The sequence below is a fragment of the Strongylocentrotus purpuratus genome, unplaced genomic scaffold (genome assembly GCF_000002235.5).
Source record: "Strongylocentrotus purpuratus isolate Spur 01 unplaced genomic scaffold, Spur_5.0 spur5_scaffold_15, whole genome shotgun sequence".
Lineage (NCBI taxonomy): Eukaryota > Metazoa > Echinodermata > Echinoidea > Camarodonta > Strongylocentrotidae > Strongylocentrotus > Strongylocentrotus purpuratus.
The window spans coordinates 1,821,495-1,846,271 of NW_022145600.1; the positions used below are offsets into that span (position 1 = coordinate 1,821,495).

A 24,777-nucleotide genomic window follows, 5' to 3' on the forward strand; every position below is an offset into this window, starting at 1 on the left:
CAACTTCTCTCCCTAGCTTTATTGATCTTTCCAAAGCTTTTGACTGCGTACAACATAAACGCCTATGGAAGATTATGAGCTAGATGGGCTTTCCAGCACATATAATTCAACTCATCCAGTCGCTCTACAAATACCAAGAAGCAACAGTAAGAACAGAGAATGGCTACACCGAAAGGTTCACTATTGGTCAAGTTGTCTGTCAAGGCTGCATCCTATCACCATAACTTTTCAACATCTATGCTGAATTCATCATGAGAAAGGCATTTTATGGTCAAGTTTCTATTGGTGGACGAACGATCACCAACCTAAGATACGCCGACAATACAACACTCTCTGGCGTATTGATGGGGAAGGGTTGGGGGTTATTATCTTACAGTTAATAAATGCCTGAAACCCTTGAGCTTCCGGGGGCTGTGCCCCTTGAACACCACGCCAATTTGCGCTCCTCTCTTCCTGATCGTAAATACTTCACCCCCCCCCCACTCCGCTTTAAAAAAGAGTTCCGCGAGGCCTGCATGTAACATGTATGAGTGGTGGGGATGCAGATTGTTTTTCTGCCCCTCTAAGTGTTTTTGCTCAGTATGCCACTGACAACACTTATAAGAAGAACTTCAGAAGAACTACTAAACTCCTTAAAAAAGAGTGAAGGATGCAAGTGAATAATTTGGACCCTACCTCAATGTGAAAAAGACGAAGATCATGATTGGTGGAAATTAACTACATGCAACAGAGCATGGTGGTTGATGGAGAATAAGTTGATTAAGTGGACTAGTTTATATAATGTTCTTGGGTCAATGACTGTCAAGGAGGGTGGAAGCTCGGCAATATCTGCCTTTCAAATTTGGTGTTGGAGGAAGCTACTTGGGATATCATGAAGAGATTACAACACCAATCGACACAATTAATGTCCATCATCGGAGATCAACCGCCACTTGCTATCAGGATTGACAAGTACAAGCTACAATAGTTTGGTCACGTTAGCAGAAGATCAGGAGACAACCTTGACAAATTATCATTCAAGGTACCTTTGAAGGAACACGTAACAAAGGAAGACTCAAGCTCAGATGGACTGACGACCTTAGGAAAATCACTAGCCACCCTCTAAATACTAAAGACACTCTACCGGATTGCAGGAGACAGATGCCGATCAAAAGGTCTCATCAAACAGGTCACAAGGGTGAGCCATGATCTATATGACAACGACGACGACGACGAATAGTAAGAGATAGTTTCTTGGAGGGCAGCAGTGACGCAGGACTCAGTTGGAAGACTCTCGACCCGTTATGATCGACCTCTAGATACTCTCGGATCTGTCAAACACCAAGCAAACATCATCAGATTTTCATCCACAGCAGAGCACAACTATCAATGACTGTACAAGGTTGTTCCAGTGTCTCATTCCTGGCTGACATCTCAACTTTTGTCAAATTCTATAAGTCCGTCTTTGACATGGGAGTGCTCGTTTCCAGAATCATCAAAAAGTGCTGTTGGGACTGGTGAAAGCTCTTATGACAAAATGTCCTTGACATTGACCTCTCTTGAACTTTTCTGCAGTCCTATTACTCTGGAGTAGATCAACTTTTCATAGACTTTCGTACCCCAACATTGACTTCTTCATGGCTGCCACGGTTTGAACTTTCTTGGAAATTGTGTCATAGAATCTACCAGGTAATTTCTTTTGAAAATCATGCATCTGTCTAGTATAGATGTCAACTGCTTTATCCACATTCACTGACGTTGGAGCAATGCTGGTCTAAATAAAGCCTATCAATTGAATAATAAAGTGTGCCGTAAAACCACTTCTCACCGATTTGATAAAAATGAATTCTTTCATAGCCATTTTTTTTCTTGACATATGTAGGGTAGGTGTAGGGAATTGGAGACCACCAAGCTTGAACGCATCACTGTCTGTCCGTGTTGGCTCCAATATTGATATAGCGACATATGTGGCCTTCAACAACACTACTGCATATATCCAATTCATTTCGAAGACTACAATGCGTTCTCTCTCCTAGAAAATTGGCAAAATTGACCAAGATAAGCAATTTGATCGTACATTTTGCTCTGATATAAAAACACAATTTTCACTGAATGTTGTGGTGCATGCAGATATTTAGGGGTGGCTCTTAAAAATTAGTTTTAAAAGGAAGTTTATGAAATGTGCCAACCATCACAGAAAGCTTATGGCCATTGTGTGTTGTGAATGGGTGTTGCAATTCACATTATGAATGGTGTCTGATCAGAAATGTGTGTAGGTAATGGGGGACACCAGGTCCAAGATGGGGGCCTACTTCTCCCCAGTTGTCCATTTCATGTTGAAAGACACTATCATGAAACATATTTGGTTGTACGTGTCGCCATTCTAATTTGAATGCATTTAATTTTAAGAAGTTGTTTCTATGCTGTGAGTTTGATCAATTTAAAAGTCATATTGCCAGAAAATTATTCTGAAAGTATTTTAACATAATTGAGAGCACCTTTATAACTGTAAACAAAAAAAACTACAGAAATATTTTGGCCACATTGTTTTAAAATCGTTTCAAAATTACAGTAAGTTCATTCGCTGCATGTATCTCTTTCAACAAGTGTTTGAACTAACTATAACAATCCCATTTTCATTCAAATTGTATTTAAAATGTCTTGATTTGTAACTATCCCTTATAACCTACACATGTAGGTAATGAGAGACCTTTGGTGATGACGTCATTAATCATTGTTATCTTATCAATCAGTTACATCATGACCACAATTTCGTTACCAAATAAAGAGAAAAAATACTAAATAGAATACAAAAATATCTGTATGTGTAACATTGTTCATGTTTATGTAAATTATGCAAATGTGCTTAAGGGTCTTCCATTCCCCACACCTACCTTATCTAAATGTGTACCGAACACGATGAAAGATTATTGCAGCACAACTGAAATTGTTGCCCCATAAAAGCATTTAATATGATTTCAACGTGACATAGATTTAAGAAATTGGCATTTGGCTGGCACACATATTTTATTCAAATTAATATGTTTATAGAGGGCGCTATTTCAAAATATGCAAATAAGCTGGTCATCTATGGCCACGCAACATCACGAAACATTGTTTTAGTGATGGTCCAAGAGAGATACAGACATTTGGCTGCCAAAAATTGTAGAAAAAATCCTTATTATATATTTATTATTCATTTTTAAAGGAAAATCATGTACTTTGGCGGCCATTTTGTATGACGTCATATATCTCAAATTGCTCATAGCTGACAGAGTGTCAGCAATCGGATTCTTGAAAAAGAAGGTCTAGGCAATCAAAATCCATTGAAAAAAAAACTATAGACCCTAAAACAAGGTTAGGCCAATAATCTGGATTTGGCTGCCGGACTATTGCAGGATATTTGCAAACATATCAAAACATTCAGCCTTTGCATTTGGCGGTCTGTACCAATCAATCACATAAAATGATTTGTACCTTCCAAATTTAACTTCAAGAGTAATAATTTCAAGATAATTGTTAGGCACAATATCATCTATCTGTGTATATGTGATGCCATGCTTTATATAAGCTGCCACACCACCTCCTGATCTATTGCGATCCCTTCTTATGATGTCATATCCAGTAATTTGAATCTCACCGTTACTAATGTATTCGCTCAAATGAGTTTCGCTCAAGGTAAGTATAGCAAAGTTACATTCTTTTAGCATACATTTTATTTCGTCTAGATGCTTGGTTAGAGATGTGCAGTTTAAGTGTGCAATTTTGAGCCCCTTTAGTAATTGAATACTTATTATTTGATCCTTTAAGTTAACATTGCTCATGGAATATACATTAAAAAGCTAAGATTAAAAACTGTATTCCCTCTGAGTTTTAGAGATACTTGAGATCATCCAGACTCTTGATCAATTTCTTGATGGTATTGCCACCTGTAGCTTTCATGAGAGCTATTATTCGACCGTCAGAGCTCCATGCAGCAACAACTTTGTTGTGATTCCTAGTTTTGAGAAGGATCTCTTGGTTTGTCCTAGTATGATCCTCTTCGATTCCCATTTTCGATTGCTTGAGCTTGCGGCGTTGTGAGATGACGGCTCGCCTGGCGCGGTAAGAGGCGAACTTCACAATTATTGGACGATGGCGTGTTTTTCCTTTTGGACGACAGCTAGCTCCTTTTCCTTCGAAAAGATTCTTTCCGTTGCTATTCATGATTCAGCATGGAAATTATTATATCCAAAATAATGGTTCAGCCAGCTGTCTATGCAATTATAATCCTTGTGCACCAAGCCAATTGTAAATGTTTGAGAGTAAGACTAAGACTACACTGTGTCTGATTTCATACTCACAATCACAGCCAAAAAGTACAGAATTCACAACAAATATGATTCCAACCAAAAAGGGTGAGGAAAAATCAGAATGCATCTGATGATGTTCAGGTAAAATTGTTTGATGATCCTCAATTTGTTGATCCTGATAATCCAATATGCACTGCAGGTATGTGTGATTTTGGTCTTTCAACCTTACAAGTATTCCAACAGGTGGGACCACAGGGAAGCTCTTCCTCAAAATCCTATGTAGGAGGCTGTTTTCCTGCATAAAATATCACATTTCCTAGGCAGTATTGGCAAAAAAATCAAGCCTCAAACAATACAACAAGTATCTCACCAATATCCTAAGAAGGATATAATGGAAAAATCATCAGAGATTGCAATGATTTTCTGTGATTTTGCAGGAGCTAAAAACCCATAAGTACAAGCACAAGCACAGCACATGATTTTCCCAAATATGATTTTTTTTCTTCTTCAAAATAGCAAAAGTGGGGGCAATTGTTCAAATCGGGTACGATGAATCGTTTCCACAAATTAATAATAGGCTGTCCTATACAGGTCAACCCATATCAGCATAAAATGCCACCTACCATTCTATCATCAATCATGATGAAATATATTGAAGTTAGAATTGATGAGTTTTCAACAATAGCATGATGTTAATAACACCAAACAAAAGCATTTTGATTAAATAATGCAACATTATGTGTAAATGAGGTATCAATCCCTAGTAGTACACTGTAGACAATAACAAGAACTATTTCAAAGGTTTTGGCTTACCTATGAGGTAAACTCAATTTGATTGGATATTATTTGACTAGAATCAACAGATTTCGTGGATGCCGTGCTGTATTGTTGTTATCACAAATTGCCTTTATGCAACTTGATCCAGGGGAGACAAAGAGACAAAGAATACTCGAGGTTGGTAGGTACGTCTTGGTATTCATGTTATTGTGTCTATATTACAAAATAATTCAAAATTAATGCCAAATCAAATTGCATTCGAATAACTCGGTTTTTACAATATTATAGTGTAAAAGGAGGCGGGTTTTTCGTTAGATTATAGTATGATTTCCCTTCTCGACAATATACATTATAAATAGATAGTTCTAAGTCCTGTGCAATTCAGTTTCGAACTTGCCATTAATATTTAAAGTGATAACCCACGTTGTAATCACCATCACTTGGAGGCAAATATTGGGCAGGACCGGTTTAGTTTTCATGATGATGCTAAGTATAGAACTAAATTGATTTTTGCTACAATACCCATATGTGCAAGTTTTACAATTTTTTATATATCGAGTTCAACAGTTAATATCAGTTGATATTGTCGATATAAAACCATTTCGTCTCGTCGTTTACAAAGAGAAATGACTGGAAATCAGCGTCTCAAGAGGAAATCGATGGTGATGATACTTTTGGTATTTTCTTTGCAATCAGGAAATACAGGTAACTATAACATTTCTTCATGTTATCGTATCTTTCAGGATGTTGTGAGTAAATCTTCATCTTTGATATATTTATTTTTCTTCCGTTTTCCATTTTAGATTTTTTTGTTCTGGGGGGCAGAATAGGCAAACAATCGGTTAGATGAAGGAAGTCAAAGGATGACCTAATGCCAATAATTAGAACCTATACACCAATTAAGAAATATCAGGATAATAATGCATTTTGACATATTCCTTTGACTGAAGTTGAAGTATCTATAAAATTGGAGTAGAAGACCAAATTAATAAAGAGCATCGAGACACAGAAATTTTGCCATTTTCAGGAGGGAGTAAAATTTATCGATAAAAATGGGGTAGAATGTTAAAAGATATTTCTAAAATGTTATCACATTCATGAATAAATAATAACGATAATGAAAATAATCATGTTAAGTTTATATTATATTCCTAATTCATATTGCTAAATTCATAAAGCATTATGAATAATCTTGAAATTGTCATTGTGACAGCAAAAATGGAGTATGTTTTTAGAAAAGATCCGTTTTATTCTTTAAAGATTTGTAATCGTGCATTCACTATTTAGCTTACATAATTTCATGATGAAAACTTAAACGAGCTTTTAGTACATACTACATTTGTGGTTTTAATTCTCTCTTCTCCCATACTTTCTCTATTTTTGTTATCCTACCTGTATAATTTCAATTAATATTGTGTTGAATTTGATACGAAGCACCGTCAATCATATAGCCTTGCTCTCGACACTTTTCTCTCCTGTAAACACGGTAAGCTTTTGATTGATTGAGAACCAAGGGCTAATTCATTTAGGATAGAGTGAGCTGCCAAAGGGATTACCCAACCAAGGGGCTTAAGGAGATATTTAATGAAAACTATGTGCTTCTATGTGCTAATGAAATATTGGGCCTATCTACTCTCGGTAGGGATTACGCTCACAAAAGGAAACGTTAATTTCATCAAAATATGAAAAGTGGAATAGTTTATTCATCGCTATTGTCTCATGGGATTTCTGTTAATTTGTGAGACTTGAACATCCCATCGAAGATGTCATTGGCGTTTATATATAAACCCTAGGACACGTTTCGCATTTAGACAACTATTTCGAGTCATATTGCTACCAATATTTGCTTATAATAGGATTTTTACAGCCCAACAATATACTTTTCAACCGAAGCATTGGAAGTTTGGTCGTCGTAAACAAAATTATTGGGACCTTTTAAGAAAGGATATTTTTTGTTTTCAAAAGGCTTCGAATCTCGGTGTTAGATATAAACCGGCAAACGTAGGAATAAATCAGAGCGTAATGGCACAAAAGGATAAAGACATGCCTGGACTGCGTGTATTTCTTTTATTGACATGGACTTTTGGGGAATCATGATTGACAGGTATGTATTTGTATTATCTCCTGAATATTAGTATTAGTAGCTTAGGTGTTAGCATTTGTACATGCCTCCCCCACCTGTTAATAATGACAACATTGGTATGTAAACAAATTATTTCCCTTTCAGCATTATTGTTATAGTAATATCGACTCGTCTTTCAAGAAATGCCACGAAATGCCACGAAACTGTTACATCATACATCAATAAATCTGATACCCCTTTAAATATGCACTATCAACACAATTGGGTTATTTTCAGTTTAAAGTATTCCATAATGTTTTTGGGGTAAATGATATTTGAAATTGGTAGGTATATTAGATCCTGATCAATGTGTTTTTTGTTTATCTAGTGTTGAATCAATCGCACATTTGTTCGGGGATCCTCCTGTCACCAGGGACGTCGCCAAAGGGGGGGGGGGTGCGACACCCCTCCACCTGTCAGGATATTGTCGGTAAAATTGCGCTGCCGTCGGGGAAAAAGAGAAAAGGGGGAGGGAAAAAAGAGAGGGAAAGGGAAAGAAAAGGAAAAGAAGAGAAAGAAAGGAAAAGAAAGGAAAGAAAAGATAAAGGAAAGAAAGAGAAAAAAGAAAAAGAGGGAGAAGAGGAAAGAAAGAAAAGGAAGAAAAGGGAAAAAAAGAAGAAAAAAGAGAAAAGGGAAACAAAAGAACCGGGGGTGAAGAGATGAGGGAGGGGGAGGTAAGAGCCTGAGAAAGGAGTAGTGGGAGTAAAAGAAAGGGGGGGGGGGGTGGGTGGAGTCGTCTCGTCAGACATGGGTAAATATATTGCTGTGTCGGGTCAGCTGTGTCGGTATTCTTGCTCGATCCTCGCGTACTATATCAATGCAGAAGTTTGAAGTCGGTGAGATGTATATTGTCGGTCGGCCGACAAGTTTTTTTTCCCTACGAACTGTAACTTTTTATCCGCTGTGACGACTTCGAGAGTGACTACAACTACAATACTTGTATTTCCTCGAAGTTTCACTTTCCTATAATATCAGCTAAAGAAATTAGAGGTTTAAAATTTTCGGGGAAATTAATTCTAACAAGGATTAAGAGTCAACAACGGTACGACGAAACGTCTTCCTTTCTCTATATTTTGATGAAACGCCAAAATTTCCGCGCTTCGCGCTGGAGAGGAACACTTCATTTAGACGAGTCGAGAACGATTTAACGAATCGTCTTCTTTCTCTCATAATTTAAGGAAACGTCAAAGCGCAAGAGGGGGAAACTGAATTCAGATAAATAGAGCTTAATAAGAGTCGAAAACGGTGCAACAAATCGTCTTTTTTCTATAATATTTAAATCAAACGTCTAAGCTTTTCGCGCTGGAAGGGGGAAACTGAATTCAGACAAGGGTTAAAAGTCGAAAACAGTACAACGAATCGTCTGCTTCCTCTAATAATTGAATGAAACGTCAAAACTTCCGCGCTTTGCGCTTTGCACGGAAGGTGGAAATTTCATTCAGACAAGGATTAAGACTCGAGCACGGTTCAACGAATCGTCTACTTTCTCTGATTTAATGAAACGTAAAAAACTTCCGCGCTTTGCGCGGGAGGGGGGAAAAACTGAATTCAGATACGGATTAAGAGTGGAGAACAGTAGGCCGACACCGATTCGTCTGTTTTTTCTCATAATTTAATGATACGTCGAAGCTTCCGCGCTTCGCGCGGGAGGGGGAGAAACTGAATTCAGACAAGGATTAAGAGTCGAGCACTGTTCAATGAATCGTCTACTTTCTCTAATAATTTAATGAAACGCCACAACTTCCGCGCTTCGCGATGGAGGGGGAGAACCAAATTCAGATAAGGATTAAGATGAATTCAGATAAGGATTAAGAGTCGAGAACAGTACACCGAATCGTCTGTTTTTTCTCATAATTTATGAAACGTCTAAAAATTCCGCGCTTCGCGCGGGAGGGGGAGAAAATGAATTCAGACAAGGATTAAGAGTCAAGCACGGTTCAACGAATCCTCTAATTTCTCATAATTTAATGAACGTCAAAGCTTCCGCGCTTTGCGCGGGAGGGGGAAAAACTGAATTCAGACAAGGATTAACATCGAGAACGGTACAGCAAATCGTCTACATTTTATAATAATTTAATAAAACGTCAAAGCTTTCGCTCTTCGTGCGGGAGGCCTTACACCGACACCCCCCTAAGTGATCCGCTTGCTCACTACCGCCCCTTCCTAAAAAAAGATCCTAGCTCCTCACCTGCATTAAAATATATAGCTATGATGCTGACTAAGTTGACGAAATCTTTCGTATATTTATGTAGTCGAGGAAAATGATCATTTGCGCATACGCAATTACTATAGATAGTCCATAGGAAAAACAATCTAGCCTTCGGCCCCAGGTTTATAGGGTTAAATTTGTAGATATTGGGACATTTAATTTTGTTGGTAATTGGTGGCTAGTTTTGTCGGTAATCGTTGGCCTCTACACCCTCCCCCCTGTAAAAGGTCTAGCGACGCCCCTGCCAGTCACCCATCCATAATGATATTCCTTTTTTTTTCTTCAGATATTGACCATGAATACATTCGAAATTTCTGTTACTTGATTTTTTTAAAATTTTACATGCAAAATACTATTTATTCCCTACAAAATGTAAAAATAGTAGATTATCTTCTGAATTATTTAAGAAACAGTTGAAATATTATTATGACTTTGAACAAATAATTTTGTAAAAACAAGACCGTTTTTAAATTTCTCGATAAATGGAGAGATGTACAATTTGTATCGAAACATTTTTTGTAGGCCTAACACTTATTATGTTATGTTTGTTTTGCATTAATGTGTACTGCTTATTGCCATCACATTAATTATTTTGTTTTGTGGACTTATGATATTTTTGTTTAATAATTTCCGTTGAGAATTCTGAATAAATTATGTTTGAAGAAAACAAAAAGACAACACAATCGGGTATTACGTAAAAGCTTATTAATATCAAAATGACAGCAAAGTCAGTCAGTCGTAAGGAAAAATAATCATTGCACATGATTTCTTATATTACAAATTTGGAAAGAAAAGCTTAAGTAACGGCTTCATGTTTAATGCCATTAAAATAAAAACCGGAAAGTAGAAAACTGTGTTTGAGATTTATGTTACGATGGTTGCACCTGTGTACATGAGTATAAATATTGTTATAGATTTATAAATCTTACAATTTTTTGGGATAAGGATAATTGCTGCTCCATCACACTTTCCACGGCCCTGTCTAGAAGATGATTTTTGTTAAAGTGCGGGTTCATAGAAAATCACAAATATGGCAAATAGCTTATTATAGGATTTTCCGGCCAAGTTCGCGAGTTTGTCATTTAAATTAATTTGTCTTGCGTTCAGATTCGACGGTTCTAGTGCTGTCAGATATACCTTGGGTTTATATTCCTTTTTCTAGTTTTCAAATCTATGACGTTTTCGTTAGAATCTATGTATGTTTCTTTCAAATTAATGAATAATGTGCTTCTTTCGCTATTTGGTCATTCGATTTGGCGCAACACGATTTCTGACATCGCGAAGGTGTACTTTTAGCGTTCGAATTCATTTGTAGCATTCAAATTAGCACTTTGTGCACTTACATTGATGGTCAATATCAATTTCTCGTTTATTACACACTTTTCATAGCTCATTTTTTTTCTTTTAAGATTGTTTTTTTCCATGTGTATTTCATCATATCTTATTTTCATGCATTTATACACTTTATATACTTTTAGATTTATCTGATATTCATCATTCTTTAAGTTTGATTGTCAAGAAGAAAAATAAGACTTACATCTACGGACATGATGGTCTCAATATTTTTGTAAATTTTCATGTAAGGAAGTCGTTTGTTTTGTGTTTCATTATAAATTGATCACAATTTCATTATGGAGGAAGGGTAAACTGGGGTAGGTATTTTTGTACCCCCACTTTTCCGGGGTATATGAACATGTCCGTGCAGAAATGCCGTATCCCTTGATTTCGCCCCTTCTTTACCTAATGTCTGACTACACCAATATGCATTGCCCTCAAAATTAATAAATGGAATAACAGAAACGACCCTAATGGCAAATCATGCATTTAATTGCATATTTTTAAACTGTAGATTTGTGTTGCATTTCTTCCCCCTAACATTCCTAACTTGAATAAACATAATTCAAATACGAATGACAGGGGTTAATTTGAATGATAAAAATGACGCCTCGACAAGTGACGATTAATTTGAATGCTAGTTGAGCAGTTTCTAAATTAAATGACAGATCTATGAAACCCTTCGACCCAAATCCTTAATTAAATACCAGAACGGGAAAATTGAATGATAATTGGCGTGGCAAAGTCGATCTGCGCTAACTTCAATTCAAAGTAAATGAATTTGAATGACAAACTCGCGAATTTCGCCTAGAAATCCTATACTAGAAACTGGTAAGCTAACAGATGGTCATCATGCAAGTTTTAGGTCAACTACATATCGGGTGTTTTATAAAAATACAAATAAAACAACCTCCATAGCATCTGGGATGAGCGAGAGATTCGCCGGAAAAATAACGATGTTTTAATGCTGTCACAATATGAACCAACCCTGCCCAAGCAGACGATATCCCATAAAGAATGGACATAATTGCATTGCTCTTATTTCTCAAATTATAATGAGCTTAGTGTACATAAATGTGACGGAATTTTACACCATTCAAAAAGGGATATGACCCCATTCTGATAACTAAATTCTTTAGTTTGTAAATACACAGAATAGGGGTTAATGAACAATCAAAGAAACCACACTTTCAAATTAAAAAACCTCCGGAATGATAGCATGAACGTCACGTGTTCCCTCTTGAAACGCCGAACATGCCGCGGTGTATGCAGGTGAAAATTCAATGTCGTCTTATTTTGTTTACAAGCGACGGATTCCTTATTTTTTTACCCTTGCATTTTTCATCAAAGTAATACCATGCACGGGGTTTAGAGTGAGGCAACAGATTAAACATTTCGCCCGAGGGTATTGAAGTAAGAGAAATAACTGAAGAAAAGATGACAAAACAGGCACTGTAATTGTGTGAGATGTCATGGGACATCGTCTGCTTGTGCACATCATGTTCAACGTGTGACGTCATATCTCAACAGCGACCGGAGAGCTTTTCAGGTGCTATGTCGGGGGTGTATCTAAAGTGACTCTCACACTCTGCCGTGTAGGCCTACCGTGTGCCACCGTGCGCGAAAATGTCTGCGGACGGTGGAGAACGGCGAGGGCACACGGTGGTTCGTTATCAAAGCGGGCAACACGTTCATAGGGCGTTGGCGCTTATTTACACCCGGTGGGACCCGGCGAAAGTTTTGGGCATGTTCAAAACTTTGGCCGGCTGGCACCGGCCGCAAGTAAGCGGCAAGAGGACGGTGTTGAACGGTATGAGGACGGTATGAATACGTTATGAAAACGGTCACACTGTATGAACACGTTCACAACACGCTCATAACCCGTTACAGAACGGTGATGAAAAATGGAGAGCGGACTGACCGTTGCCGTTCAAATCGGGGTATTTATGGCAGTCGTGTCATGACGTCAGCAGTCCGGGGACTCGCTCACAGGACGCTCCGAGCGGTGAGTGGACGCTAAGTGACTGGTAGGTGGCTGCTACAAACCCGGTGCACACGTTCGAGACCCGGTATGGGCCCGGTATGGAAACGGCCAAAATTTTCAACAAAAGTCAATCTGGGCGGTGAAGACGGTAGAAGCACGTTCAACACCCGGTATGCGCCCGGTGAGAACGGTCAGAAGATGGCAACGAAACGGTGAAAAGATTAATTTTATGATTTTTTTTTTTGCGGCCGGGGACAAGTTCGCTCAAAACCCAACGTTCTGGACTCTGTTGTTTTTTTAATAGCCCGGCAGGTGGACGGTAGGCCTACACGGCAGAGTGTGAGAGCTCCATAAGGGTTTTGTAATTTTTAATAACCATTACTTCGAATGTTTCCAAGCATTGGCTTCTGATAACCTTGGCCAATCAAAGTGTCACATTTGCAATAATGACATTAAAGTTAGTTTTTTCATTATCAATTCTCTTTAATCTCGGGTGGGCCTAAACGTGAACACCACTGATGAGTGTCAGAGAGGCTGTTCACACCGGCAGAGATAGCGCCCGCTAGACCGCGCTATCTCTGCGGTTTGGAAGGTACAACGTCGTTTCGGTCCGCCCAACAGCGAGCCACGGCGAGCCAAAACGGCGTGCGCGGTGTAGCACGCTCTAGAAAAAAGGGATGCTACGATAGACCGCGCTTTCTCATTGCGGTGTGAACAGCCTCAGAGAGACCATATGGCAGCGTTTCATGAAACCGTCATATGTACAAGTTCACCACATCCTATTGAAATACATGTAATAATTTTAACACTCGTTGCAATAGGAAACCGGTGAACTTGTTAATACGACGATTTCGTGAAACGCTGCCCATCCGTCGTACCATGTAAAATGGACAATAAGGTAGCTTCAAGATACAAAACATGAAACAAAACTGGTTGCTATGAGCCCGATAAGAGAATCTTGTCTTTTGTTTTTATATAAAAGGGAACGTCATCTATATATGATACTTTAACATTTTGTTTGACGAGACATAAGATTATTAAGGAATACCGGTACGTGAAATATGTTCGATTGTTACCCATACAAGGCATTTTAGCTGTAAAATAAAAAGTCGTATTTTGCATGCTACTCCGAATAAGAAACCAGAGCGGGCAATATCTGTCATATTGCCCTCTTCCGGGTTTTCCCCGTAGACTAATGTATTAAATCAGAGGGCAACATTCTGCAATCGTATCCGGACAACTACCCCCCGGGCAAATACCTCCAGTAAACTACCCCCTAGGACAACTACCCCATAGAATAGCCGGGGGTAGTTGTCCGGGGGTTAGCTGTCCTAGAGGGTAGTTGTCCGAGGGTAGCTTATGGGGGGGGGGAATAGTTGCCCGGGGGTAGTTGTCACAGGGGGTAGTTCGTTGAGTTTTGGAGTTTGAGAACGAAGCTCGAAATGACGATTGAATAAGATCAGTCCCTGATGAGGCGCGATTGCTCAATTGGTAGAGCAGTGGTCTCTTGATCCGGTGACCCGGGTTCGAAACCAAGCCGATGTGCTATTGCCCTTTGGTAAGGCATTAATCCTCATTACCAGGTCCCTCGGGGAGGACCTAAGGCCGTCTGCCTCCTGGTTGCTTACGTACAAGCATTTAGGCTTTCTTAGCAGTCAGGTAAAGTAACCACCACCACCACATTCATTCAAATCGAACCACTTTGTATAACCCTGTCGTCTGTTGAGTGAACTAAGGACCTTGGGAGACGGGTGGAGGATTTCACCCGTTACAATGGTGTAATATTAAATCCCTAAAAACATTGCGCTTCAAAATGATCATGAAATGCCTTAACAAAGAAAAAAATATTTGAGTGACCGGTTCTACCATACTCATTTTCCCAAATACACTGTATTGTTTTAAATTTTAAATTTTAATTTTTAGACATTTTAAATTCTGATCATAAATATCTTGATAATCAGACAGGCGATCGGTTTGTAAACGTCATGTGATTCCTGACTGATCTAAAGGTTTATAATGATGATTGCAGCATGAGCTAAATCCAGGATTTTGTTTTGAATCTGAGCTAAAGATACCCAATCCCTTTAACAAATTTAATCAGATCGTAATGACGACATTCACGCAAAAAAAATACTCTGTCACTCTTCTAAATATAGATTACTTGTTTGTTTATATTTTGACACAGAAGCGGCATGTCCCACTGGATGGGACAGTGTAGTACCCGGATGTTACAAGTTTGCATCCACGCAAGACACGATGTCTTATTCAGACGCGTCATCATCTTGTGCCGCTATTAGTGGAAAACTTGTTGTTTTCAACAGTGAAGAAGAGATGTACGAAGTTGGTTATACGTACGCGAGTCCATACATTTCTGCTGCTAGTGCCGGGTGGATATGGATTGGTTGTACGGACCAGGCCGTAGAGGGAACCTTCGAGTGTGAAGACGGTACACAAGTAGATAGTGGTAAGCTACAAATAACATATAGGCGACTCTCTTTAATTTGTTCATTCATGGGAAGGTAAAAACAACAGTGAGGGCAGATCCAGGTAAACAAGGAAAATGCAATAAATTACTATTGATACGTTCTAGCTGAACTAAAATGGCGATGCATTGATCCTGCGCACACTTGTTGTTTACAATTAAATGATGTTACACTAAAAACAGCATAATCGGCATGAGTATAAAGTAAGGGTGGAAGGGCGGGTATGACACCACTTTACAAATTCCGTAGGAAAATGCATAAAACATATCGGCGAGGACATTAATCTAAAGCATATGAAATATTTCGAAGCTTTTGATAAATTATTTTAAAAAATTGTCTCCCAAAGAGGTGTTTACCATAAATTTGAAGCTCTTTGTTGAGTTCTTATTTGTTTTTGTTTTTGTTTCAATTCTAAGGAGGTGTATCTAAGCCTGCTAAGAAAAAAAAAATTGATAGTGAAAATGCGCTCTGCTGTAGGCCTATGTATATTAGGCATTGTAAACAAGTATTGGGTTTAAAATCGCCTAACATGAGGGCAATTATGTGTGGAACCAACTTTTTGGCCACTCTATACTCCACTCTTGAGATTTTCTTTGCTCAATTTGTAATCAAAGATGATCTTGATCTGAAAAATCTTTACCCAAGTTCAGCAAAGATTTGGTCAAAGTTGGTCGGACACATTATTGTCATGTTAGGCATTTCAGTTTATACCGAATATGTTTTACTGTGAGTTGGATTTGTGTATGTTGTTTTCTTCTTTATCTTTTTATTATATTGGTGTTTAAAAACAAACCAGAGACCCAGGCTAAAGGGGTCGGTTGATAACTAAAAGTATACATCATTATTGTCTGCTTTAAAAAAAAATATATATACAATCGACCCTGGATGTTATATTTATACAATGCAAAGACGAACCGAAATTAAATTCAATCGAATGTATTTTTATCATTCATTGTTTCAGCTTTGTGGCTTACTGATCCACAACAACCAACCATCGGGAGTGGCAGAAACTGTATTAACTATCTATACAATAGCCATGGCTTGTCAACTTCTAGTTGTGGCGACTCATACCCAACCCTTGCTCTATGCGAAGGTAACTACTTTAAATGGGAAAGTTAAATGTAATTTGTTCCATACGAGGCTACCGACTGGATCAACGATTGCAGTAAACCTAATGACTGTATTAAGCTTATAATCCGTCCATAGCCTAGATCAGATCAAGTATCAAGAATAATGATGTTTTTATTTAGATTATGTTCTCTATTCTATAATAGGTCAATGACCCCATACATTTCACCTCATTGCCCAAATTCGCTCAATTGTCATTATATGAAAATGCAGTGTTCAAATTTTGTTGGGTAATGATATGTTAAATATTGACCACTTCTACTTAGATATTCAATATACATCTCGTTATGTTATGTCCAATGAGAACAACATTGGCCAAACTCTTTATACAGATGTTTATGGGACAAATACAGACTTAAACCCATTAATTATTTACACAAACTCATATCTACTACTTCTATTGGGTAGTGATAAGAATTATGTGGCACTATTTATCACACGTCGATGAAGAGTGGCAAATCTAACTTGATATGCCCAAGGACATTTATACCTGGGCAGGGATTCGAACCCCGTACTGTGTCCTTCATTGTGACGTATTCACTAGACAGTGAGACTGCAATGTTTGATCAACAATTAAGAAGTACCAAATTCAAAGCATTATACAGGTTTAATGTTGGTTATGGCTTATCCATTACAGATTGTAAAAGTCATGTTGTATTGTCTTAAATTGAAACTTGATAGGATCACATAATTCATCATCACGAAATGCGAATTTTATTTTTCGAAATTAGCTATCAACCTAAAAAGAATTCAAAGATTTTATCGTTATTACACTAATGGGTTTGCCAGTAAATGCTGAGAGATTTAGAGATACGACTATTCTGTTAAAGTTGGGTCTTTGATCAAAATATTTTGTCCTTTACAAGTATGATATCATTACATTTATACCTTTGATAATCACCCTTGATATGTTTTTGTGTTAATATGATCGACGTAATTTCATTTGCTACTAACAAGAAGTATTTAGTAATGGATATACTCTTACAATATGTTACAAAACATTGAATTTATGAGGCATTTGTTTTTACTCGTTCTTTTTTGGTACTGCAACAGTTGACCCGATACCAGATACAACACCTTCTCCGCCTCCACAGCAAGCCAAATATCGAAACCGATCAGGATTCTACTCAATGGCAAAAGACAACAATGGAAGCCCTATGATTGACTACTGTCTTTCAGATCACGTGATGAAGACAATATATATGAAGGATAAACTGCATTGCGCCGCTGAATGCGAAAAGGAATCCGGATGCATGTCATTCAATTACAGAGATGGTAAATGCGAGCTGAACGCTGAAACAAAAGATGGGGCTAGTTCTAGCTCATTCTCCCAGCGTGATGGATGCTTATATTACGAGCCTCTCTGAAATTAAGACAAATCCAAACTGAAAATACCATAAAGGAAATTAATAATCTAAATCAAACCCTCGATTTTTTCTTTGAATAATATCTTTATCAATATTTATGTTGATTGAATCTTATGGAAAGGAAAGGTGAAGGTTTTATTGTTATATTTTACCGGAATGCGGTATATAAATACCTGTAATGTGGTTCTATTTATGAAATTAATCTGTAAATGAAAAGAAACGTGAAAGATTAGCAGATAAGCATATGATTATGCTACCATCACAGGTAATGATAACAGAATTAGATTCCCTAAAGTCGTAGTTTAACGCTGTAATTTAAGATATTTTGAAAAAGTAACATAACTGGTTGTTGATTATATTTTCACTGACCATTTCTCAGTTCGGATGAAAAAGATATCCTGTAAGGTTTGCAGTTATTCAAAAAATATTTTGTTTCTTAAATGTACACATCTAAATATTGCGTAATTATTAACAATTCAATTCAATTTGTAATTGATTATAGTGGAATATATTCCACATGAACTAGTCTTAGGCTTTGTAAACTCCATGTCGACGGAGCATTGGCACTTGTTACAGACCTGTTTAAAGGAACATGGGCACATATAAGCCAGGAGGCCAATGTTAAATACCAACTTCAATACTTTTGAATTTTGCGACCGAGTGAAAAGAGTAACCTACAAATTTCAGAAACCATATTGTGATGATATCCACCGTCGGTTTCTACTGGTTGGTAGCATTTTTATGCAATTTGGTCATTACAATTTATCTCTAAAAAAAGATCATATAGAAGATAAGATTAGGTTGGGGATATAACGTGAATCTTTTAACTTCTGTTGTCGATCTAATCATTACTCATTAATCATTACTTCAAACCATCAACTTCTAAAAGGTATTAGGTAACTTTGCCTCTGATTCTAAACAAAATCCTGGATTTAGCGCATGCTGTAATCATATTTATACACCTTTAGGACACAAATGAGTCTCTTTATTTTTAAAAGCTTTTTATAACACTACAGTCTGTTGGAGAAAATGAGTATGGTAAAACCGGTCACTCAAAGATGTTTGCTTTTTTGAAGCACTTCATGATCACTTTGAAGCGCATTTTTTTAGGGCTTCAATATTACACCGTATCTACACGTAGGGCCATGCATCTCAGATTTGTAAAACTTGAAACATTGTTAATGTCTGTCATTCTTAAAAATTTATAGGACTTAGACCTACTCATTTTTTAAGATGGTGGTCCGCCTTATCTAAATGCATTTGTACATATCATCGGGCCACTAGTAAAACAAACAAAAACATTGTGTAATCATTCATCTGGTAACTAGTAGTTGGGATTTTTTTTCTTACTTAGATTTTTTGAAAACTGTGACAGAAATAACGCATACTTTGACGATTAGACACGTTACTTGTTTGACAATAATTGCGTAGGAAAAAAAGGGTCTACACAAAATAGATACTTCAATATAAAATTTTTAAAAAAGAGAAAATTTCATCAAAATAACATTTTTATTTCTGTACGAGATTAACGAGTTTAAAACTCGTATTCCTTCTCTGACTGGTATTGTAATTTAGATTTCTGTATGATTTTCATCGCAATAATATAAGTGTGATTTATTGCCTTAATGGAAAGAATTGCTTCAGTTGTCAAAACTGCGTAAAGCCTTGATTTCACCACTTTCGTCTAGTATGAATGTGATTAAGCTTGTGATTAATTAGGCTTCGAGGAAAAAAGTAATTTAGGCTAGGCAAGGGGCTTAAGACCAATTCAATGAAAATATTGCCAGTTAAGTGATATGACAATATTGGGGATATTAATTCTTCCTGTCGACTACATGCGTGAAGGACACTTTCATTTATCAACCAGAGAAGTCAATCAAAATATGAAAAGCATGACAATTGTTGTAAAGAAGAGGAAAAAAATCTGCTGGAATCAGCATGTCCAAACAGATAATTAAAAAAAAATACAAATATAAAATAACTAATGAAGAAAAAAAGGCTAAAACGTTTCCTTTGGGGCAATTTCTTTTCGACGGAACCTGGAAAAAAATTATATTGATGTATATTGGCGTACTCCTTCTTTTTCGCCTTGGCGCATTTCATGGGGACAGGATGCATATATTTTGTATATACGAAGGATCATTATTTATTGTGTTTTTGCTGAATTAGCCGTTTGAAGAAAATAGAACAAAAAATAAACCGCTTAAAACTGAACAATTGTGACATTTGTTTTCATTTAATGTCTTTGAGCTGCTAATCATATCTTTTTAATGTAGTCTTGTATATGTACATCTCTACATCGGGCGGTTCGAAATTATATCAGTGTTTAACTACTAAAATTTGGTAGTTGACGATTTACTCCTTCAGTTTTCCTTATTGTATTACACCTGTGCTTATTCAACCTACACCTACATTCATATACAGTATACACTGTGTTGAGAGGTTCTGGTTGAAACTATGGGCAAAAAGTGACTACAATAGTACTATTTGCTGAGGGACGCAAATGGTACTATTGTAGTCACTAAGGCTCATATAGTTTTAACCAGTACCCCGAAAAGAAGACAGGGTACATTTGTTTTATATCCTGCATCAAAAATGTATTTTTCAAATTTCTTTTTAAATTCATGTTTTAATTAAATATGAACAAATTAACAATTTAACATTTTGCAGTTTTAATTAAACAAATTGTTTGCCATAAATAGTACTTCTAGTTGAGGTTACTACCGTATATAGCACTGTTGGAAAAATATTATGTTTATTTTTGGTCACGTAAAGAGCTTTCAACAATAAAACAAAAATACATTTTTTGATGCAGGATATAATAGGGATTAGTCTCGCTTTCTAACAAAATATATTTCTATTCGCACTTAAGGATTATGCGTACACGCACATAAAGAGAAAGAGAGAGAGAGAGAGAGAAAGCTGGGCAAGAAAAAATGTCCCAGACCGAGTGAGACGCAAAAACGTTCGGGCTAAACAAAGGTAAATGTTGTGAAGGAAAGAGAGGGAGAGAGAGAGAGAGAGAGAACGACACAAAGTAAAGGAAGAAAAACTCGGTATGTTAACAATAACTTAATATGAATGGAAGAGTAAATGAAGATGATGGTATGAGGTATTTAAATAATACAACCTTGTCTTCTGCTCGATTATCATACAAAATAGTGACTAGACAAGTTTAACATATATAAAATGTATATAAATAAATATACATATATTTAACATATATATTTTTTATATATTGATATCTTTATAAATGCATATATATATATATATATATATTTATATACAGTTAAAGATAAACTTAAGTTCTGGTAATGCGATTGCATTGTGAAAGAAAAAGTGTGGAATGGATCAGAAAAGTTGATCATATAGCATGTAAGTAATGGTGTGTAATGCAAGGTTCTGGAGTCATCAAAATCATCATAAATTTGGCAGAGTCTTGGTAAAGTTACAATCACTTACAACGAAAAATGTATTTGGGACAACACACATGGAGAAAACTTGATTTGTCCCGATTTATGTTTCTCGTGATTGTGGCATATGCAAGCTTACATCTAAAAGTTTACAATAAAAGCCCTTATTCAACCAATGGAGATTTCATTATCGAATTACGAAAAAACACAAAAAGATCATATTTACAAAGGGTATGAATAATTTAGTATATCTGTATATGGATATAAATTTATATATACAGTGCGTCCCAGAAAAAAACGAAACCGAGATTTATCGATGTTTCATCATAACTTAATCATATTTATAATTAATAAATGACACATATTTGGGAAGCTTAGATCCTCCTATTTCATTTGATGCAACTCATTATGATGAATATTTCACGCATGAGTGATTAAAAGCAATTTGAAGAGAGGAAACCGTAAAAGTCGTTTGGCGGGCGGTGTCTGAATTTCAAAGAGAAAAATCACATTTCTAGAAAGTTGAGTTCCTGCCCTTTCATAAGACACCTCAATTAGGAAAAATGAGCAAGGAATGACAAAGTTCTGTTTGTTTAAAGTAGCCCTAACATTTTCATAATTTTAGCAAACAAATTCGTTTTTACTGGCTGCCTGCTGTAGCAAAAAGCAGAATTGACAAAAGACTTAACTCTGTTCCGTTGACAATTAGCCAGGCATGAAGTCTTTCGTCTACGGCTGATTGTCAACGAAACGGAGTTAAGTCTTTTGTGAAGTTCGTTTGCTGATACGGCAGGCAGCCAGTGAAAACGAATTCGTTTAATCAAATTATGGAAATGCAAACAAACAGAAATTTGTTATTCCTAGCTCATTTTTCCTGAATGAGGTGTCATGTGAAAGGGCAGAAACTCACCTGTCTAGAAATTTGATTTTCTCCTTGAAATTCAGATACCGCCCGCCAAACGACTTTTCGGATTCCTCTCTTCAAATTGATTTGAATCACTCATGCGTGGAATATACATGATTATGAGTTGCATCAAATGAAAGAGGAGGATCTAAGCTTTCCAAATATGTGTCATTTATTGATTACAATTGTGATTAAGTTATGATAAAACATCGATAATTCTCGGTTTCGTTTAATCTGGGACGCACTGTATATATATATATATATATATGTATATATATATCATACACTCTCGCCTACTTCACGTTGTTGTGTAAATTGAAATTATTGCCTGGTTGGTGAACTTTTAAATGGCTGTGTGTGCTAAATAATCTTTTGATAATTAATGTGCTCGTTGTCAATTAATCTCTTAGCAGAAGGGGGATTTGACCACCAACCTGTGGATTATGTTTTCATTATATTCTCCTATACCCCATTTTTAAAATAGGACGCGTCTTTTGAAAACGAACACAGTCCGCTATGTTCTCAACCTTTGGGATTTTAGAATTTTTTTCTGTCGTTACTCTCCGTGTGTTTACCAGTCAGGTGACCAGATGTGTGGTCCAGTGATATTTGACATGGGCTTTATTTTTTCCAGTTTAGTTAGGGTTAGGGCTGAATTGGGATTTTAGGTAAGTTTTTAAGATAAGAGCTAAGTTCGCTTCGTGTCGGAAATATACACCAGGGCATTTGACGCCGCGTTGGAGTGTATCACCAACATCTACAAATGACACGAAAAAGCTTTATTTCGTCAAGGATAAGGTTCGGGTTATAGGGCAGCATAAAGGTTTTAGGTAAGGTTTATATATAGAGTTGGTTATAGTATGAGAGATTCAAATAGTGTCGGAAATAGATACTGAGGGAATTGACGAGGAGCATGTGTCGTCAAACTAACTACACGACTGATGTTGTTTGCAACATCTTATTGGTATTGCTAGATGGTAAGTATACTTCCCCTATTATTTTCCTTTCAAATATGATTTTATTGATACATTACAAATGTTAAGCTGTAGGTAATAGAAACAGCGGTTCCCGGTTTTCAAAATTTAAGTATGTGTGACAACGAACTAAACAAGAAATCGGTGCAGTTAGCAAGGAGCTGAGCATTATTAAAAACGTTGGTTGTTTTCGTAGAGTACATGCAAAAAGCAGCTGAGAATATTCAAAATTATGTTTGATTTCGTAGAGTTAATGTAAAAAGCAGCTGGGGATATTCAAAATTATGTTTGATTTCGTAGTGTTTATGTAAAAAGCAGCTGAGAATATTCAAAATTATGTTTTTTTTTCGTAGCGTACGTGTAAAATGCAGCTGGGAATATTCAAAATTATGTTTGATTTCGTAGAGTTAATGTAAAAAGCAGCTGGGGATATTCAAAATTATGTTTGATTTCGTAGTGTTTATGTAAAAAGCAGCTGAGAATATTCAAAATTATGTTTTTTTTCGTAGCGTACGTGTAAAATGCGGCTGGGAATATTCAAATGACACCTGGAAAATGTAGGCCTTCCAGTACTAACTACTACATTTAGCACAGATAATGTAAACAAAATATTGTTGAGCTCTGCTTAAGGAAGAAAATGCGATACACTTTTAAATTTAAACAGATTAACATATAGGAACGCGTGCATTGATGGCATTAGCTCTTCTGCCAATTTGAAATTGAATTGAGAAAATTTTTCTTTTCTTTTTTAATTGTTTAACATTTCATTTCGCTATTTCAATAAGCTGGCGATTGTTACGTGAGTTGATTATTTTTGTCTTTCGTTAATGTAGAGAATATTCATTCGTTTATAGATATGACATTTTGCTTACGTTTTCCTTAAATAAATTGAGGCATTATTCTCCTCTCCTTTCCTTACTTAAAGGTAATAAAAAGTTTTGGGAAATTTTAAAAATCGGGTGGAAAGTAATTTTTTACAATTTTTATATATTTGGATGCCCTTGTGGATGTATTAAGCACTAGAAAATTTAGACCCTAAAACACTTCTGCTTTCGAGAAAAATTGAATATAAAAATTTACCGGTGCTCCCGGTAAATTTTGATATATTTCAAATAGCGCCCACGACCGTACAATGGTAGCTGCGACCATGAAAATTTCAGAATATGTAGTTGTGATATATAATTTCCAAACGGGAATAGCTAATCGGTCGATTTTAGTCATTTTAGTCTTATTAATATCTTGACCTTGAAAGGGAGCTATACAACATAAAGAGTTTTATTATTTACAATTTCATAACTTTAGACTCGATTTCAACCGCGACAATGATCACTGAATATTGTAGGATCGCATATGCTTCCAATATGTTCATTTGGACCAAATTCATGACCCCATACCAAAACTTTGTATTACCTTTAATATAGGGTTCCTCACTTGTCATCATGTTCTTATAAGCACCAAGGGCGGATCTAGATTTTTACCAAGGGGGGGGGGGGGGGGGGGGGGTTGTTGACCCAGTGGCGGATCAAGGATTTTCAAAAATCGTGCCAACCAATATTTCGCTCAGGGGGGGGGGGGTAGTGGGCACTTATTTTTTTTGTTTTCAATTCGCCCCCCCCCCCCCCACCAGAAGTTTTAAAAAAGTGCCATCCAATATTTTTTTTTTTTTTATTTTTTTTTTTTTGGGGGGGGGGTAGAAAGCACTAAAATAGAATTGCCCTGACATTAAAAAAAAAATAAAAAAAAACTTTTTTGTGCAAGCCCAAGGGGGGGGGGGTGTGGGGTTAAACCCCCTTACCCTCTAGATCCTCCC

At 36.6% G+C, this 24,777-nt stretch overlaps 1 protein-coding gene across 1 annotated transcript; it reads left to right on the forward strand.

Annotated features, from left to right (window-relative positions):
• The first annotated feature begins 14,647 nt into the window (after positions 1-14,647).
• LOC115923959 lies at positions 14,648-17,677 on the forward strand. The gene is made up of 3 exons (XM_030985325.1): positions 14,648-15,162; positions 16,143-16,274; positions 17,363-17,677. Exons 1-3 carry the CDS (start codon positions 14,955-14,957, stop codon positions 17,674-17,676), a joined length of 654 nt encoding a protein of 217 aa, XP_030841185.1. The 5' UTR covers positions 14,648-14,954; the 3' UTR covers position 17,677.
• The last annotated feature ends 7,100 nt before the right edge of the window (positions 17,678-24,777 follow it).

Coding starts and splice junctions, on each gene's coding strand:
- LOC115923959 (XM_030985325.1), top strand. CDS start 14,955: ATGTCTTATTCAGACGCGTCATCATCTTGTGCCGCTATTAGTGGAAAA. Junction 15,163..16,142: donor CGGTACACAAGTAGATAGTG/GTAAGCTACAAA, acceptor TCATTGTTTCAG/CTTTGTGGCTTACTGATCCA. Junction 16,275..17,362: donor AACCCTTGCTCTATGCGAAG/GTAACTACTTTA, acceptor GTACTGCAACAG/TTGACCCGATACCAGATACA.